This window comes from Bubalus bubalis, chromosome 16 (genome assembly GCF_019923935.1).
Source record: "Bubalus bubalis isolate 160015118507 breed Murrah chromosome 16, NDDB_SH_1, whole genome shotgun sequence".
Taxonomy (NCBI): domain Eukaryota; kingdom Metazoa; phylum Chordata; class Mammalia; order Artiodactyla; family Bovidae; genus Bubalus; species Bubalus bubalis.
Window position 1 is genome coordinate 61,144,843 of NC_059172.1, and position 20,004 is coordinate 61,164,846.

General features: G+C 40.8%; 2 protein-coding genes across 2 annotated transcripts in view; one reads left to right on the forward strand and one right to left on the reverse strand.

The window, feature by feature from the left end:
- Positions 1–582: 582 nt before the first annotated feature.
- CLDN25 (claudin 25) lies at positions 583–1,245 on the reverse strand. The gene has a single exon (XM_006080911.4). It carries the CDS (start codon positions 1,243–1,245, stop codon positions 583–585), a length of 663 nt encoding a protein of 220 aa, XP_006080973.3.
- Positions 1,246–9,899: 8,654 nt separating this feature from the next.
- Positions 9,900–20,004, forward strand: part of ZW10 (zw10 kinetochore protein) — a 36,567-nt gene continuing 26,462 nt past the window's right edge. The window contains exons 1-7 of the mRNA XM_045162997.1: positions 9,900–10,095; positions 12,288–12,422; positions 16,996–17,097; positions 17,303–17,380; positions 17,534–17,693; positions 19,161–19,313; positions 19,738–19,929. Of these exons, the coding sequence (XP_045018932.1) occupies positions 9,991–10,095; positions 12,288–12,422; positions 16,996–17,097; positions 17,303–17,380; positions 17,534–17,693; positions 19,161–19,313; positions 19,738–19,929 (925 nt within the window). The 5' untranslated portion in view covers positions 9,900–9,990. The remainder of the gene's footprint in view (positions 10,096–12,287; positions 12,423–16,995; positions 17,098–17,302; positions 17,381–17,533; positions 17,694–19,160; positions 19,314–19,737; positions 19,930–20,004) is intronic.

The window sequence follows — 20,004 nt, forward strand, 5'->3', positions numbered from 1 at the left end:
AGACAGACCACATACAGCCTCCTAACATAGCAGAAATAAGAATATGTCTTCCCTTTGGAATATTAAGAATCTACAAAACAGCAAAGATATATTGTGACACTCCCTTTCAAATCATGCACCTGAAGCTGAAAATGAAGGCAAGGAGGGTTCCTATCCTGAGGTGTTATTCTAGGCCAATATTTCATTTTCAATTGCCAAGGTATATTCTGAAACTTTTCTATCTACATGTAGAGTAGACTAGTTTTTCTATGATGGATGCAATTTTGTAATGTTTTCCTTGGTAACAGAAGAATCAAGTATATAACTCATAAGTTTAAAAGCATGTTATGTAAATAAAATCTAAATCAGATAAATATGCTTTTAGAAACTGCTTTGATTTTTCGTTCTGAAATTAGGATCATCACATCACTAAGACAGTCAAATTCCTGAACAAACAGGACAGTGACCACCACCCCTAAAATGAGGCAAACAAATACAGAGTGAAGAGGGTAAGGAATAAAAAGGATTCTACTGACATTCCTCTGTCCCAGAGATTCCTTGGCAGAAGCTTGTCCTAGATGAGCAGGGTCCTAGGTCTTGGCATTAGGTAGAACGAGCCATCAGATACCTTGCTGGAGCACAGGATGGTGGGGCTGTTGTAGGAACAGCCATGTGGGGAGAAGTCACATCTTCTTTTCCCAGGCAGGCTGAGAAGATGAGGAGTAACCCACCAAGGGCCAGGAAAACACCAGAAGCCCAACCCAGGTAGAGGGCATCTCCAAACTCCCACCGAGGCACAATCTCAGGGATGCTGTCATCCCAGAAGTCTTGGATTGTGGCGTAGGCCACCCAGGAGACGGGAAGGAGGGTAGTGGCCGCAGCTGATGCCTCCAAAGTCCCTCCCAGGAGGCAAAACCTCCTTTTAAGCACCCGTCTGATCCTATGAAACTGGAAGCATTCAGCCCCAAAGCCAGAGAGCAGAAGCCCCATGAGTCCGAGCCCATGGGAGGCCACCATGAGGATGCGGGACGCCTGGAGCTCCTGGGGCAGAGATAGGAAGGACTCAAAGGCTTTGCACACGGTGGCGACTTCCTCCTGATCCACGCAGACCTCCCAAAGCCCCATGGTCCAGGTCTCCATTTCGTTCAGCTCCAGACTGAGAGTCTTCCACTGGGGGAGGATAGTGGTGACGCATAAGCAGATGCAGCCAAGGAGAGAAAGGAGCAGTCCCCCTAGCTGGATTTTCCCGTGGGAACTCCAGGACATGGTTGTTCCCACCAGAGAATAAAGGCAGAAAGCAAAGGAGGAGAGGCAGCTCAGTGACTGCGTCAGGCAGGACTTTTGGGAAGTTGAGCAGAAGGTCTTTCACGTTTGGAGAGGGTTCCTGTTTCAGTTTTCTAGGCAGCTGGTGCCAGGAACTTGGCAATGTTTGGGTTTAGGGGGTGTGCCCAAGATTGGATGTGGGGGTGGATCCTGGGGGAGGGGCCCATGAGAGGCAAAATAGTCAGATAGTAAACCATCAATACATATTTGATGAGTACATTCGAAAAATTACTCCCCAGGTCCAAGAAGACAAGAATGATGTTCTGGGAATACACACTTAATGTAATCTTTCTGGAGGGTAACATGACATCATGTTTTACACTTTTTGTTGTTGTTTTTGGTTAGTTGCTCAGTTGTGTCCAACGCTTTGTGACCACATGGACTGTAGCCCATCAGGCTCCTCTATCCATGGGATTTTCCAGGCAAGAATACTGGACTGGGTTGTCATTTCCTTCTCCAGGGGATCTTCCTGAGCCAGGGATGGAACCCATGTCTCCTGCATCTCCTGCATTGGCAGGCAGATTCTTTACCTCTGAGTCACCAGGGAAGCCTTTTACACTTTAAAATATATACACAGGTGCATGCGTGCTCAGTCGCTTGAATCATGTCTGACTCTGTGGGATCTTCTGGACCGTCACTTGTCAAGCTCCTCTGTCCATGAGATTCTCCAGGAAAGAATACTGGAGTGGGTTGCCATGTCCTTCTCCAGGAAATATATGCATACTTTGTCCCAACATCCTACCTCCAAGAAATGACCTTAATTTATTGTGAATATATACAAAGATGTATGAAAATATCCTTTGAACTAGTGTTGATCATTGTGTATTATTATGTACAGTTTAGGCAGCTGTTTTAAATTGATGTAGAAGAAAATTTAAGGACGTGAAAAATGTTTTTGATATGTTAAGTGACAAAAACAGTGACCAAACAATATATAGCTTCACGTTCACAAACAAGTGCATATATCTGTATCTATATGTATTAATATGTATGTGTGTGTGTGTATATATATATATACATATATATGTGTGTGTATATATATATATATATAATATACCACAACGTATTAACCATGGTTATTTTTAGTGGAAAGAGCATGGATAGTTTTTTCTTTATTTGTGCCTATGTATTGAGTTGGCCAAAAAACTCGTTCGGGGCTTTCCATAACATATAATGGAAAAGCCCAAATGAACTTTTTGGCCAGCCCAACATTTTATACATTTTACAGATTTAATCATTTAGTGATTTGGTAGGCAGAAAGAAAAAAAAAAAAATCTCCTATCCAAGGAGTTCATTCAGACCCGGAATGTAGCAGGAGGTAAGCGCTTCCACCTCCGTCTGCGGCTGACAGCAGCTATAAATAGATGGTAGTCACACCAGCTTTCATTCCTATTTGTTGCTGCGGTTACAAGAGGCAGGTTCCGACAGGAAGGGAAATAATTCGCATTTACTGAGTGTGGTTAAAAACCAGACGTTTGGCCAGATTCTTTCTCCTTATTTAATGTTCACACCCGCGCTGTGAGATACAGGTTAGGGAGCTTGCCAAGGTCCCCCAGCTGGTAAGCAAGAGATCCAAGTTCTGAGCCCGCGACTGGGACTCTGATGTTTCCTGTGCGGTCTTCCGCCTGCACAGAGACGCTTCCTGCGCTGCGCCTGCGCACTGGTGACACAGCACGCCGCTGTGGGCTCATTTTTATGGCAAAATACGAAAGAAAACTGGGATTTATTACATTGAAGACATACGTGTTGACCAACGTATTCCTCTATTTACATTTTAATCTGAGTGCCCTGTAGTACACTAAAAAGTGAAAAGGGGGCGTGGGATAGTAAGGGGGAAGCATCTGAAAAAACAGTACCTTGACTTAACCTGAATGACACCTCAACGCTTAAGCAGCCCTATTAACTTGTCAGTCTTGTAGGTGTGGACAGAGGTGAGCAGAATCTTCTGGAATGTCTCCTTTCCTTTCATGGTTTATTATGGAAAATTTCAAACATATAAAAATAGAGCAGATGGCATAAAGAAATCTCGTGTACTCTCACTCAGCTTCAGAAATTCACTGATAGCAATCTTGTTTCATCCATACCTGCAGCCACAGCTCCCCGTCCCTCCTTTAATCCTGCCTTGAAACAAATGGGATGCTCTTTTAAATTGCAGTCTCCTTCTGCTGCTTTTATAGCAACCACATGTTCCAATCAAAGCGATGGCAAAATATTATGCTTCCCTGGAAACTCGGTCTGCTTGTACTATATCCATCCAGATTTGTGTTTGACACTTTGCTTCCTGAATCCAGGCATGCCACATGTGTGTGAGACATGTTCGGTCAGGAGGAGTTCTTTCAGACACTGTTCCTTACTTCTTTGGCTTTTCTTCAGAGCCCTTTCTTGTGAAAATCTGTGAGTTAGGAGATATACAAACCAGGATAAGTGTGAATTATAAAAGAGGTCAGGTAAGGGAAAACAGAACCCATTCATTTGTTAATTTCTTTAAAAAAAATTTAAAATAAATATCCGGCTGTACCAGGTCTTAGTTGTGGCATGTGTGATCTAGTTCCCTGACCAGGGATCAAACTCTGGCCTCCTGCATTAGGGGCATGGAGTCTTAGCCACTGGACCACCAGGGAAGTCCCCTAATTTCTTTAAAAATTTTTTAAAATTTATTTTTTATTGAAGCATAGTTGATTTACAATGCTGTGTTAGTTTCTGGTGTACAGCAAAGTGATTCAGTTATATAAATATATATATATATACACACACACATATAAATTCTTTTTCAGATTCTTATTTATTGTAAGATATTAAATACAGTTCTCTGGGCTATACAGTAGGACCTTGTTATTTATCTGTTTTGTATGTAGTAATGTGAATCTGCTAAACCCAAACTTCTAATTTATCCCTCTCCCCCTTTCCCCTTTGGTAACCTACGTTTGTTTTCTGTCTGTGAGTCTATTTCTATCTTGTCAATAAATTTATTCGTATCATTTTTTTTTTAGATTTCACATATAAGTGATACTATATATTTGTCTTTCTCTGATAGGTCCATTTGTACTGCTGCAAATGTCATTATTTCATTCCTTTTTATGGCTGAGTAATGTCCCATTGTATATATACCACATCTTTTTTAATCCATTCATCTGTCAATAGACGTTTAGGTTGCTTCCATGTCTTGGTTATTGTAAATAGTGCTGCTGTCAACATTGAGGTGCATGTATATTTTCAAATTCGTTTTCTCCAGATATATGCCTTGGGGCTTCCCTGGTGGCTTAGAGGGTAAAGCATTCACCTGCAATATGGGAGACCCAGGTTCAATCCGAGACCTGGGTTCAATCCCTGGGTCGGGAAGATCTCCTGAGAAGGAAATGGCACCACACTTCAGTACTCTTGCCTGAAAAATCTCATGGACAGAGGAGCCTGGTAGGCTACAGTCCATGGGGTCCCAAAGAGTCAGACACAACTGGGCAACTTCACTCACTCACTCACTCATGCCTAGGAAAGGGATTGGTAGATCATATGGTAACTCTATTTTTAGTTTTTTAAGAAATTTCCATACTGTTTTCCATAGTGGCTGCATCAATTTACATTCCCATCAAGAGTACAGAAGGGTTCCCTTTTCTCCACACCCTCTCCTGGATTTCTTATTTGTAGCCTTTTTGATCATGGCCATTTTAAGTGGTATGAGGTCAAACCTCATTGCACTACTTTTTATTCGCATTTCTCTAATAATTAGTAATTTTGAGCATCTTTTGACCTGCTTTTTGGCCATCTGTATGCCTTCTTTGGAGAAATGTCTATGTCTTCTGCCAATTTTTTTGATAGGGTTGTGTGATTTTTTTGTTATTGAGTTGTATGAGTTGTCTGTATATTTTTTAAAATTAGCCCCTGTTGGTTGCATCATTTGCAAATATTTTCTCTCAGTTTGTAGGTTGTCTTTTCATTTTGCTTATGGTTTACTTTGCTGTGCAAAAACTTATAAGTTTGATTAGGTCCCATTTGCATATTTTTGCTTTTGTTTCTATTGCTTTGGGAGACTGACCTAAAAAGACTTTGTTATGATTTATGTCAGAGAATGTTTTGCCTATGTTTCATCTAGAAATTGTTTGGCATCATGTTTTACACTTAAGTCTTTAAGCCATTTTGAGTTTATTTTTGTATATGGTATGATGGAGTGTTCGAACTGCATTGATTTACATGGCAGTCCAGCTTTCACAACATCACTTGCTGAAGAGATATACCACCCCCCTGCCGCCTGCCATGTTGTATATTCTCGCCTTCTTTGTCAAAGATTTATTGATGGTAGGTGTGTGGGTTTATTTATGGGCTCTCTATTTTGTTCCATTAATCCATATGTCTGTTTTTGTGCCAGTATCATGCTGTTTTGATTACTGTAGCTCTGTAGTACTGTCTGAGGTCTGGGAGGGTTATGCTTCCAGTTTTTCTCTTTTTTATCAGTATTGCTTTGGCGATTCTGGGTCTTTTATTGTTCCATATAAACTTGAGCATTATTTGTTCTAGTTCTGTGAAAAAATTTCATGGGTAATTGGAAAGAGATCTCATTAAGTCTATAGATTGCTTTGGGTAGTATGGCCATTTTAACAATATTAATTTTTCTAATCTGAGAGCTGTTTATTTCTTTTTCTTAACTCAAGTGTTCACTTGCACTTGGGTACATTGTCTGTGCGTAGCAATCCCATTCCATTCCCCATGCTCTTTCCTGTTCTTCCTGTCTGACTCTTCCTTGTCTTTTGTTGGAAATTTGCTGAACAGTCTTAGGCTTATCCAGTGCTCAGGGAGAGGTGGAACTTCTATAGTTTAGTTTCTTAGAAGAAGATTCCAGAACTTCAACCTGATAACTCTTTGCATTCTTAGTTCAGATTCCTTCTTACTGTGAAACCTCCCTGATTCAATCTGAGACTGGGTTGTTGCTGCTGCTAAGTCGCTTCAGTCGTGTCCAACTCTGTGCAACCCCATAGACGGCAGCCCACCAGGCTCCCCCGTCCCTGGGATTCTCCAGGCAACAACACTGGAGTGGGTTGCCATTTCCTTCTCCAATGCATGAAAGTGAAAAGTGAAAGTGAAGTTGCTCAGTTGCGTCCGACCCTCAGCAACCCCGTGGACTTCACCCTTCCAGGCTCCTCCGTCCATGGGATTTTCCAGGCAAGAGTACTGGAGTGGGGTGCCACTGCCTTCTCCGTCTGAGACTGGATACTCCTCCAGTACTTCTTCTGCCCTTTGTATCTTCCTTAGAGGTAGATTAAGCTTCCAGGGCCATTACTTGTACAGATCCCTTCCAAGGGCTGCACTTGGTTTTGTATTTTTTATTTTACATTCTTTTCCTTAAAGAGTCCTCCCCCTCCTGACAATTGTGTAAGATTTAGGTCCCACAACATCTGGATCAATCTCTTAACTACCTCCAAGATAGTAATGACCATATTTTCCTGAGATTATTTATTCACATATTTAGGATTCCCAGCCTAGCAGTGTCTGTCATATAGTAGTTGCTCAAGAAATATTGTTACGAGTTTTCAGGAATTTCATCTGCAGGTCCTCCTTTCCTCACTGGGCGTTTGTTAGTATAAATATTTAGATTTCAAGGAGAGGCTGACAGGTCCACCAAACAAAACTTGGTTAATCTTCTAGAGAGAGGCACTTCTCAAGATATTATGGCTTCTTGTCTCAACCCCAAATTCATTTCCTTTGCTTATGTCACAGGAAGATTCCCCTGCCTCACTAGTACAAGCAGATTGTTTCACGGACACTTAAAAACGACAAGGACCTTCAGGTCAGCATCCACTTGGGGTCTATCCTCACAATGTACCTTTAAAATTTTTTTAAAAAGCATTTTAATCAATGCAATATATGTTTATTTTAGAAAAATAAAAAAATCAGGTGAAAGAAGAGAATAAATACCATCAATTCATCACTAAAAGTTAATTTGGTGTACATACTTTATCTCTATATTTGTATCTATTTGTATATTTGTATCTATTTATTATTTTTAATACTCTAAGTTTATAAGCATGAGCAGAAATGAGAATATCAGGAATCTTTGCAGTTAGTCACAAACTAGAGTAGGCGGGTCACACATATTCACACGGTAGCACTTTGCAATTACAAGTGGGAGACGCTGCTCTCATCAACTTTTTATGTGGCAGCCGAGTGCTGGTAATTTTAATTAGGTCATTTCATACTTGACGCTGTGTACTTGTTCTGAGAACACCTCCCAAATTAATTACTCTTCTAGACTTTTCCCAATAAGGACCTTATTTTTGTTTCAACAAAGTTTACATGTATGTTCATTTTTTTTTTTTTTAGAGCTTTATAGCTTATAAAGCTTTATAATTAACCCTGTGCCCAGATCCGTGGGTCAAGAAGATTCCCTGGAGAAAGAAATGGCAACCCACTCCAGCATTCTTACCTGGAGAATCCCCATAGACAGAGGAGCCAGGCAGGTTACAGTCCACGGGCTGGCAAAGAGTCGGGAATGACTGAAGTGACAGCATGCAGGCACGTACGCCCGTAGCATATTGTGAACATCTTTTAGTGTGTAACACACTTGAAAAGTGAAACAAATTTTTTAAAGTTTTGATAAAATTGATTTGTAACCTCTGACAGAAAGTGCTAAGGATCATGTTCCACTCCATTCAGTACTAATGTTATTTATACTTCAGTTCAGTTCAGTCGCTCAGTCACGTCCGACTCCTTGTGACCCCATGAACTGCAGCACGCCAGGCCTCCCTGTCCATCACCAATTCCCGGAGTCTACCCAAACTAATGTCCACTGAGTCAGTGATGCCATCCAATCATCTCATCCTCTGTTGTCCCCTTCTCCTCCTGCCCTCAATCTTTCCCAGCATCAGGGTCTTTTCAAATGAGTCAGCTCTTCACATCAGGTGGCCAAAGTATTGGAGTTTCAGCTTCAACATCAGTCCTTCCAATGAACACCCAGGACCAATCTCCTTTAGGATGGACTGGTTGGATCTCCTTGCAGTCTCCTTGGGACTCCCAAGAGTCTTCTCCAACACCACAGTTCAAAAGCACCAATTCTTCTGCACTCAGCTTTCTTTATAGTCCAACTCTCACATCCATACATGACTAATGGAAAAACCATAGCCTTGACTAGACAGACCTTTGTTGACAAAGTAATGTTTCTGCTTTTTAATATGCTGTCTAGATTGGTCATAACTTTCCTTCCAAGGAGTAAACGTCTTTTAATTTCATGGCAGCAGTCACCATCTGCAGTGATTTTGGAGCCCCCTAAAATAAAGTCTGACACTGTTTCCACTGTTTCCCCATCTATTTGCCATGAAGTGATGGGACCAGATGCCATGATCTTCGTTTTCTGAATGTTGAGTTTTAAGCCACCTTTTTCACTCTCCTCTTCCAATTTCATCAAGAAGTTCTTTAGTTCTTCACTTTCTGCCACAAGGGTGGTGTCATCTGCATATCTGAGGTTATTGATATTTCTCCCAGCAATCTTGATTCCAGCTTGTGCTTTTTCCAGCCCAGTGTTTCTCATGATGTACTCTGCATAGAATTTAAATAAGCAGGGTGACAATATACAGCCTCGATGTACTCCTTTTCCTATTTGGAAACAGTCTGTTGTTCCATGTCCAGTTCTAACTGTTGCTTCCTGACCTGCATACAAATTTCTCAAGAGGCAGGTCAGGTGTTCTGGTATTCCCATCCCTTTCAGAATTTTCCACAGTTTATTGTGATCCACACAGTCAAAGGCTTTGGCATAGTCAATAAAGCAGAAATAGATGTTTTTCTGGAACTCTCTTGCTTTTTCCATGATCCAGCGGATGTTGGCAATTTGATCTCTGGTTCGTCTGCCTTTTCTACTTAGGTAATATAAATAATATAAATGTATATTTAATAAATGTTACACATACGTATAGGCCTTCCTAGGTGGCGCTAGTGGTGAAGAACCCGCTTGCCAGTGCGGGAGAGACAGGGGATTCAGGTTCCATCCCTGGGTCAGGAAGAGTCCCTGGAGGGCATGGCAACCCACTTCGGTATTCTTGTCTGGAGAATTCCATGGACAGAGGAGCCTGGTGGGGTACGGTCCATAGGGTCGCAAAGAGTCCGACAGGGCTGAAGCGATTTAGCATGCACACACTGACACACACACACATAAATAAATAAATATACATACATATAAACTATGCAATATGAAAGGAGTGCGATTATGGGCATACTTTTATTTATGAGGTGATGCCACGTCCTTGAACAACTGCAGAGGGTACCATTCACATAAATTCTGATGGTCACTGCAGTCCATGAGAATGAATACTTAAAGAAAAAAGATCAAGATGCGCTCCTTGGGTCTTCAGGCTACATAAATTTCACAGGAAAGCGTTTTGCAATTGAGAAAGGTTCACTCGGGACTGGTTATTAAATAAGACCATTTCACTTCCAGTGAAAAACCGGCGGGAAAAGACCAACTATTTTAAAAGGAGCTAGTAAACGCGTCTACGCACAGTTTGCCAACTACGGGACACCGTGGAAAATCCCCGCCAGGATAGCCGCGGTGCCTGCTGGGAGCTGTAGTGCAGCCATCGCTTTTCGTGAGGAGATCTGGGCCCCGCGAGACTTCGTTTCCCGGCAGGCCGCGCGCCAAGGCTGCCGGCGGGACGGGAGCTGCCGCGCTGGCTGCGAGTGACCCTGTCAGTTTTGGTTCTTGTGGTGGCGATGGCCTCGTTCGTGACGGAAGTCCTGGCACACTCCGGGAGGCTGGAGAAGGAGGATCTGGGAACTCGGATCAGTCGCCTGACCCAGCGGGTGGAAGAAATCAAGGTGAAGCCGGAGCAGCGGGCGGCTGACTGTAAAGGGACGGAGGGAGGAACGAGAGTGGGTGCAAGTATGTGGGATGAGAAGGGGGCTTAGAGGGGAGTCCAGACTGGGACTGGGACTGCGGAGCCGAGGAGGCTGGGACGGTGGGAAGAGGCGGTGGCTGGGGCAGTATTGGGAGTGGGGTTAGGCTGGGGAGGTATGGGATAGGGGGACGAGGGGAAGGCGGTGCAGACCGGCAGAGCAGGAAATTTGGAACTGGAAGCCCGAGGCGTTTAGGGAGCGGGGGATAGCAGCTGGATAGAAATGAGGGCAGGGTCACCCCACCCCTCTTCGGTGTGTAGTTTCCTCCTCTGTATGATTCGTGGATGAATGTGATAGCTTTGGGAGGATTGTACCGTTCTCCCTGAATTTTTGTCATTAAAAACGTATATCAGTATTTTATTAAACTCAACTCTCTTCACCCCCAGGCCTTTGAGACTACGCCGAGTGTTATAAAACACGTGAATAGCACTTCTTTGGACCTTGCTGTCTTGCAATTGATACAAAAACAAGACACCTAACCACACGCAGTTTCACTTTGTACTAATGTCATTACCTTACATTTGTTATTTGCCACATCTTTGTTGCTTTCTTAAACATCTTAAAAAGATGTATACCCTGTGGATTTAAGACAGCAAGTTTGGCACTGAACCGTAAATGCACAAAAATGGTTTTATTTTACTAAAATGATTTCCTAAGTGTTAAGTATTCATGTCACTGGCATCTCCTGGAATATGGCTTTAGGATTTTTCATTGCTTTTTTATATGATGGAAAGAAGACCGACTGTTAAGCTACAGGCTCCTCCCGGTTCTGGAACTAACTTGCCTTTCTCCAGTTTATTTTCCCATCCAGACAGATGAGAATTACTTTCTATTCTCCAAGCAGACCCACTTTCCCCCTAGTTCCCAGATTTTATTTATGTTGCCATCTCTCCATCTTTTACCTGTTAGTATTTCTCCTCATTCTTCAAGTTCCATCTCAAATGTAGTTTCGTGTATGAAAAATATCCCCATTTACCCTCAGGCAGAGGTGCTCTGTCTCTCAGCTGTGCTTCTGGAGTACCTGAACTCTTGTTATATGGTATTTCTGTATTCTGATTACTTAAGTATATACTATCTTTCCTACCTAAAAGGAATTTATTTGGGACAAGCATAATTTCTTTGGTTCAGTGGTAAAGAATCTGCCTGCAGTGCAGGAGACACAGGAAACGTGGGTTCGATCCCTGGATTGTGAAGCTCCCCGAGAGGACAAAATGGCAACTCACTCCAGTATTCTTGCCAGAAAAATCCTATGGACAGAAGAGCCTGGTGGTCTACGCTCTGTGGGGTTCAAAAGAGTCAGACATGACTGAGCAACTGAGCATGCATGCAAGCATCGTTTATTCTTGTCTCCCAAACATTGACTAATTCAGTGAAAAATATTCAATAATTTATTAAATTATTTTGCGTTAAAGGAAATAATGGAACTCAGATCAACTTAGGGTTTTAAGATTGTGTGTGCTCAGACACTCTGTTGTGTCCAACTCCATAGCCCCATGGACTGTAGCCTGCTGGCTCCTTTGTCTAGGGAATTCTCCAGATGAGAATACTAGAGCAGGTTGCCATTTCCCACTCTAGGGGACCTTCCCAACCCAGGGATCGAACCTGCGTCTCTTGTGTCTCCTGCATTGGCAGGAGGATCCTTTACCACTAGTGCCACCTGGAAAGCCTGAATTATTTAAGATTAGGTCTTGCAATTTCATAAGCAAGAAAATAGAAATTCATAAATCAGTTGAGGTATACAGATTATGGTCTTAATTTATTCATTTACTTTTTTTCCTATAAGATATATGATTAAAATTAGTGACTATAGTCTGAACTGATTTGATTCAAAAATGAGAATTTCTGGCTCTGCCTTTCTCTTTTTCAATGTTTGTACAATTCTTGGACACAGTTGGCATTTGTTGATCATTGTCTTCTTGTACCCTTGTGTTATGGGACTCTTAACGGTAGGAGAAATTTTTTTTCAGAGAAACCCATTGGCTTGGAAGGGAAAGTGAATGGGTATGAGTAACTGGGCAAAAAGGCCCTGACTTGGAAGATACCTAACAGAAAACGAGCTATGTATTTTAAGAGTTCCCTACTCATCTCATTGTAACTTTTCTCTTGTATAATAGGGCGAGGTGTGCAGTATGATCAGCAAGAAGTACAGCGAATTCCTGCCTAGCATGCAGAGCGCACAGGACCTGGTTACCCAAGTGGATAAGCTATCTGATGACATTGGCTTGCTGAAATCTAGGATAGAGAGTGAGGTAAGAACAGTTTGTTATGTGGGATGGGTTTGTAGGGAGAAAGTTCAGCTTCCTGATTCCAAGGACAACTCAGTTTACAATTTTTTTTTTTATCTTCATTTTTTTTAAAAAAGAAAAATTATTTTTTTGACTGCACCAGGTCTTAATTATGGCATGTGGGATCTAGTTTCCTGACCAAGGATTGAACCCTGGCCCCCTGCATTGGCCCTCTTAGCCACTGCAGGGAAGTCCACCAGGGAAGCCACCACCAGGGAAGTCCTTAATACAGCTTTTAAAGACCTCACTTTCCTTATTGGTGAATCGAAGTTGAATTAGATGACCTTAAGGTAACTTCCAGTTTTAAAATACAAATGTTTTCCAAAACCATAAACAATTTCTTTTTTATGGTAAAAAATTTTAAGCTATACTAATAATATCTTGCATCTTAGTTCACTTTATAAATTAAAAATAAAGCCTCAAGATTTTAATGTCTTCATAATAAAAACAGATAAAGCATATAAGTGAATCATTTGGCCTTGTCTCTTATCATCTCCTACTTTAAAATGCTTGTATCTCTTAACAGCATGCATTCTCTTATATCTGCAGCTGGCCTCAACGTATTAAAGCTTCAGTACAATCTTTGTCTTTTGGCTTTCTTGTGGAAAATTGACTTGGCTTGCCAGTCACAACCACTCTACTTCGTGTCATAAAGCCACTTTCCTTGGACACGCAGGGAATCTCTGCCCGTCTTGTACTGTGTCACCGTACACTTTGTGGGGCTAGTGCTTACTGTACTTCTCATGGAGAGTCGGGCAGTTTTTAAGAATGTTCACCATGTTTGCCAGAGTACTGTCATCACAAAGGAGTAAGCCAGTGTTGAAACAGGAATATCCACTTCATAATTTAAAGTTGCTTTTCATGTATATTACCTCACCAGGATTTTTCCCTTACAGTTTCTTTTAGGAAAAATAAGCAGTTGAAAAAAATCAAGCTGATATTAGAGGTTTAAACTGAATAGGTGTCTTGTACATCTATTTCTAAATTTTCACTCAGGGTGCATTGATATCCAAAATAAAGATGTTGAGATATTCTCAAGGTCCTAAAGGAAAGACATCAAGTCTCTTCTCTGTGTGACAGTTCCTAAAGAAGGAAAGGGAACAGATGTGTTTTTAAAAGTTCTGTATAAAACTTGAATTGCAAGTGGGGAAACCACTAGCTATTTGGAAAATCTATTTAATAATGAGTTTACCTGTCATTCTGGTTAGAGGTTTTAATAAAAATAAATCCATTACTCTGCAACTCTGGCACAGTTCAAATAATATATTCAAAGGGTATTTGTCAGACAAATAAGTCAGTAGTGCAATTATTAGACTGTGTTATTAGAAATGAAGTATCTGGAACAAGAGAGTAATGGACTATGTACGTTTTCCTGGCCAGATTATGACTGGACAAGATTTATTCAGTTCTGATTGTTGTATTTTTAAAGATGACTGGTCTTGATGAGAGGGTCCAGACCTGACCACCATACCGTCTGAAGAACAGTGAAGAAACTGGGGGTATTTAGCTGTGAGAAACACTTTCAATATTTGGAGTCTTATCATTTGAGAGAAAGATTCAAATGTATGGCTAGAGAGGGGGAATTCGATTCAATAGGTGGTCTAAAGGGTTTATTCAGTCATTTGATATATTTACTGAGCATCTGTAAGTTGCCAGATACTATGGTAGTTGGTGAACTAGTTTTTTATTTCAAAATGTGACTCTCATGCCTGCTATAGAGGAATAAAATAATGTGATACACATTAAATAGGAATAATTCAGTTAAAGAGAGGAGATGTTGCTAAAGATGTCTTCCTGTACGAATTGGGGTCCAAACCAAAGTCTGAAGTGATAGGTAATTAAGCAAAAGAAGAAGGAGAAATGTTTAGGCAGGCACAGGGGACAGCATGGTGGAAACATGGAGGTAGTGGAGAGATACCACTTTTGGAAAGCTGCAATATTCCATGTGACAGATGTTGATAGAAGGTGGTGGGAGGGGTCATGAGATGAGATTAAAAAGGTAAGCCAGAACCATGTGTATCAGTTTAAGTAGTAAGGATTTTCTTGATTGCCCTGTAGAAGCCGTAGAGGAGTTTTAAGTAGGGGAGTGATGTCAGATTTGAATTTCAGGAATCCCATTCTGCTTGCAGTTTGAAGAAAAGACTTGAGGGAAAAGAGACTGGGAAATGAGAAGGCAGCTGAAGCATCAGGAGGCAGTTAAAGTAATCAGGCAAGACAGGCTGCGACCTTCACCACAGTCAGTGGCAATAGGCATAGAGAAAAGGGGATCGATCCTGGGGACTTGGAAAAGATAGAGGATCTTTGGGAGTTGCTGATGTGAGGAGTCAAAGATGGAGGAGTCGCCGGTAACTGTGGAACTAGGTTATTGATGTGCCATCCATTGAAATAGGGAATCTTGAGGAGGAGGAGGTTTTGGTTGAGTTTAAATATGGGCTGCCTGTATGAGATCCAAATGAAGCTGCACAGTTGGCTTGTATGAAGATGGAGGCTAGACTATGGTAAAGAAAGATGGGGCAGGGCCAGAAACTTGAAATGCAATGGCTCAAACAAGATACATATTTTTTTAATCATGGTCTCCAGGCTAGCAGGCTGATTCTACAACCCAGGGCCTGGGTGTTCTAGTGCATTCTGAGTGAAGAACTGTGGTGGATAGTCTGTTCCCTACAATAGTAGCCAGTGGATGAATGTTTTTGCACAGCACCCTGAGCCCCAGTTTCTACAGGGCAGTGTGGTAGGCTGCATGATAGAAGAAAACTCCTGAGCTTAGACAGCGTAAACATCTTCTAATGGGTAGTAAGCATGCTGGATTTTTGTCATGAAGGGAAATACTATTTCTGTTTTTCAAATGTTTGTTTACTACACAAACATTTTTGAAAAGATAGTTCAGAACAAAAGACAGTCCATTGCTTCACTTGCAAGATGGTGCTGAAGTGTGAGAAAATCCTAAAAAATGGTCTTCCAACAGTCTGTAGAGCAGTGGAACTGGCAGCATTTGGTGGTTTGGTAGGCACGGAGTATCTCAGACCCCATCTCAGGCCTACTGAATTTGAGGCTGCATTTTAATAAGATTCACCAAGCAATATGTATATATGCATGTTATAGTTTGAAAAATACTGCGTTAGAATTTTGTTGTTTTTGTGGTTGCAGTTGGTCTCTCCCCATGTCCAGTGATATCTGGAGGTTCAGAGAAAATAGAGGGCATAGAGAAGATGCATCTATTTTCTTAAGACCCAGATTTGGAAATGGTAGACATCACTTCTGCTTATATTCACTGGTGGGATCTTAGTCACATGGTCACAACTGACTGAGAGGGACAGTGAAAACAGATAGTGTAGTTGGGTAGCCACATGCTGTTCCTATGAGAGAGTGGATTTTAGAGGATAGTTTGCACATCACCCCCTCCATATACATACTTGGATTTTAGGAAAATGGTGTGGACTTGAGAGAGCCACACTTAGAAATTGAAACTATGAGAATGGAGAGAGAATATAGAGCAGGGTTTTTCAATCTAGGCACTGTTGAATGCCTAGATTGGGGCTGGATATTATTCTTTGTTGTGGGGGGCGCTCCCGTACATTGTAAGATGTTTAGATGTTGAGTATCCCTGGCTCTACTCACTAGATGCCAGTAGAACTTGCTGATTTGTGACAAGCCAAAATGTCTCTAGACATTGCCAAATGTCCCTGGATGGGGGTGAGCAAAAAATGTTTGATTTTTTGAGAACCATTGGTTCAGAGTAATAAGAGAGCCAGGGAGAAAGGATTCTCAGTATGTGTGAAGTGATCAGACAGAAAATGAAGGTCCCAAAAGAAAATGAAAAGAAGTGGCCAAAGAACCAGGAGAAAAATAAGTAGAAATTGGTGTCATAGATCTCAGGGAAGGAGAAGAACAGTGTACTGATGAATGGTTAAGTACTGGTGATACACGCTTTAGACATGGCAACAAGGATTTGATTGGTATTTTTTTCTTAAAGACAGGGGAACTTTTAACATATTTAAATCTGATGGGAGGAGCCATCCTCTAGTAGATGTTGAATCAGTATGTAATTCATGAATGAAGAATGAATTGGTAAGAGGTAAAAGATAGAGAAAAGAGGAAGTAATTGATAGTGTGAAGTCCCTGAAAAGGTAGGACAGAATAGGAGGTGGATCCTCACTTAACCTAAGAAAACCTTCCTGTTGGTTAGAACTGTTCAACTCTAGAGTGAATTATTGCTTGGCCATGGGGACACCCTTCTAGTAATCCAGGTGGGTGAGTTCTCTGATGTGAGGTAACTGCTTAAACTAAGACTCGTTGCTGACAAGAGGATACTATGTTGATGACAATGGGTGTTTCTGCATAAGACAAGGATTTGGGCCATTGGGACCACTTCAGGTCTCTTCCTACTACATTCTATGATTTTTATTCCATTCTTAACCAGCATTTAAATTTAATCATGAGTTATATTCAGCTAATAAGGCTTATTGATTATAATGAGTGTTTTATTTCTTAGGTATAGTATAGCTAAAAAGTACTTGTCTTTGATATTGTGAATTAGGTCCGCCGGGATCTTCATGTATCAACTGCTGAATTTACAGACTTGAAGCAACAGCTGGAAAGAGACTCAATAGTCCTCTGTTTGCTTAGACAGCTACAGGAGGTCAGTAAATTCAAACCAAACTAGCGCTTTGGTGGTGAGAAAGATGTGTTTGTTTTTTTTTTTTTCCCCAGTTGGTCTTATCATTTAATGAGTATCCCTTGACTATGTGCTATTTTTTTCATATTTTAAAAACAAGCAAGCAGACAGACTTGAAATAATAAGATGTATCAGATAAAATACCTAATAACTATACTTATCTTTTCAGTTTTCTACTGCTATTGAGGAATATAATTGTGCATTGGCAGGAAAGAAGTATATTTCTGCTGCTCAGCATCTAGAAGAGGTATTAAACACTTTCTCTAAAGCATGAACAAGGAATGCTACCCTTGTTTTAAGTAAATTCTGTGTCACATGTATTCCTTACTGTTATACAGATATGTTCGAATTGCCTAGAGTACAGATGAAATGTTTAACAGTGATTCCATTTCACTGCCAGGCCCAGAAATGCTTGAAGTTATTAAAATCCAGAAAATGCTTTGACTTAAAAATATTGAAATCTCTCAGCATGGAGCTGACAATACAGAAACAGAACATACTTTATCACCTTGGAGAGGAGTGGCAGAAGCTGATTGTATGGAAGTTCCCACCATCAAAAGGTGATGCTGACCTCAGTGAACTGCTTTGCTTAATCTGCCTGAGCCAGTTTGGCTTCTGAATGTATTCCAAATATTTTATATTGGGAGAGAAGAAGGCTTCATTTATTAATCTCCCAATTCTGTATTGAGTTCTCATTTAAGCCGATATGCTGTTGGGACCAAAATGCTTGTTACTTCCTTCACACTTCTGTTTCTGTCCCTTTCGCTAGGAAGGAGCAGAGAAAGGGGGAGATGACTGGGAGGGGTCCGTGAGGTGAGGGTGTGCTAGACGAGGTGGAAGCACTTTAAGCCCACAGTTCCACTCCATTGTAGAGTGTGCTCATTCCCAGAGCCCTCATCCCAGCAGTTTATCTTTTCTAAAAAGCTTAAAGAAACTGTTCGACCTTTCTCTTTCTTGCTAAGGAAGACAGGGGATCAATGGGATAGGAGTTTGACCCAATTTTTTCAGTCCTTGGGGAAAATCGGTGACAGAATCATGAGAAATGGGGTAACTCTGGCCCTGGCTTTTATTTATACTACTTGGCTCTCAGCCCCTCTGCCCACCTCTGGGTGTGAACCCTCTTTGATATCTTGTTTATACAAAGTATAATCTCTGAGGGTATATTGAAAGACATGCCATTAAATCTGGTATATTTTCCAACATTTAATCTTGAAATTTGGTCTGTTTCAGAGGAAACCTCAGTCTCCCCTTTCTTCCTTCCCCTTATCCACTTTGGCCTTCAAATACAGTGTATATGTATGTATGTACGTAGACACTCTGCCCCCTCACACACACCCCATATGTATTTTCAAGGAAGTCATCCAGAAGTTTTTGATTCTATTTCCAAGCAGGTTATAAAATTAAGAGAAGATGGCAATTCTTTGTTGTAACACACCCTTCTTGTTAAACTTGTTTGGCAGGCTGTTCTCTTTCCTTCATAAGAGGGAATATAGAAGACGAGGCCTTAACTGAAACTAGGATCTCACTTTTTATTCTTTGCCTTCATTCAGTCATTCAATATATTTTTTGTTGTTGAGGTATAGTTGATTTACAGTGGTATGTTAATTTCCTCTGTACAGCAAAGTGATGCAGTTTTATATATATATGTATATATATATATACACACACACACATTTTAAAATTTTCTTTTCTGTTATGATTTATCATAGGATATTACATATAGTTCCCTCTGCTGTACAGTAGGACTTTGTTGTTTATCTGTTCTCAACACATATTTAATATGCAGTTATTGTAGGTACATCATCTTTTGCACTCAGTTTGATTCTTTGAGCATACCAAAAGAAGTAATTTCTTGTTTTAAAGTGATGCCAAGGACTTGTATGCAGTAATTCGTACTTGCTTGTGTTAGAAGTGTTTTGTGCTAAAACCACGTTTTTAGGACTCTTGGTAGACCGTGGACTCTCAGGAATAGAAATGGGAACATCTTGTATTGCTGAGACAGCTGATATTTTTTCCCTTCTCCATAGATATCAGCAACTTGGAATCCTGCCTGCAAACAGAGCTTCATTTATGCACTGAACAATCTCAGAAAGAAGAGAAGAACCCCGTGCCACCAATCAGTTCTGTCCTCTTGGCATTTTCTCTTCTTGGAGAGCTACATACCAAGCTTAAGTCATTTGGTAAGCCATCCTACTTTGTTTCATTTACATGACATTTTCAGAAAGTCCAATGTTAAAGGACTGACAGGAAAAATTAGCAAATATTCTCTGAATGATATTGATGATGGATTATAAAGTTTGGCTTCATGATTCATTAAGTAGAATTGTTATAAATATTACCCTTTTCATTAAGGGCTTAGATCCTTTCCTTTTTTTCTTTTCTCTCTTTTTCCTCAAACTAGCTGCTGGTGTTTTTTATTTTTTAATAATTTAAATAAAAATCTGTAGACAATCTGGGAAACTTCAGTGGGAAAACTTGCAGTGCATATGGGTGTTGTGTAATGTCATGGTACATGTTTTTTTGTTGTTAGGCTCAAAGATCTTTTGTTTTTTCTCAAGTGTCTTCAAGTGATTTTTTCTTTATGAGTGTTGATATAACTTTCAGGTCAGATGCTGCTGAAGTATATCCTTAAGCCTCTGGCATCTTGCCCATCCCTTCTTGCTGTGATAGAAAGCCAACCTAACATCACCATCATTCGTTTTGAATCTGTGATGACTGACTTGGAACATCCATCACCATCTGAAGTTTTTGCCAAGATCAGACTGGTACTGGAAGTGGTCCAGAAACAACTTCTAGGTGTGTATTCCCAAGACCATGCCTTTGTATTTTGGAAAAGTTGATATGGTATTTGAAAATAAATATTATTTTAAA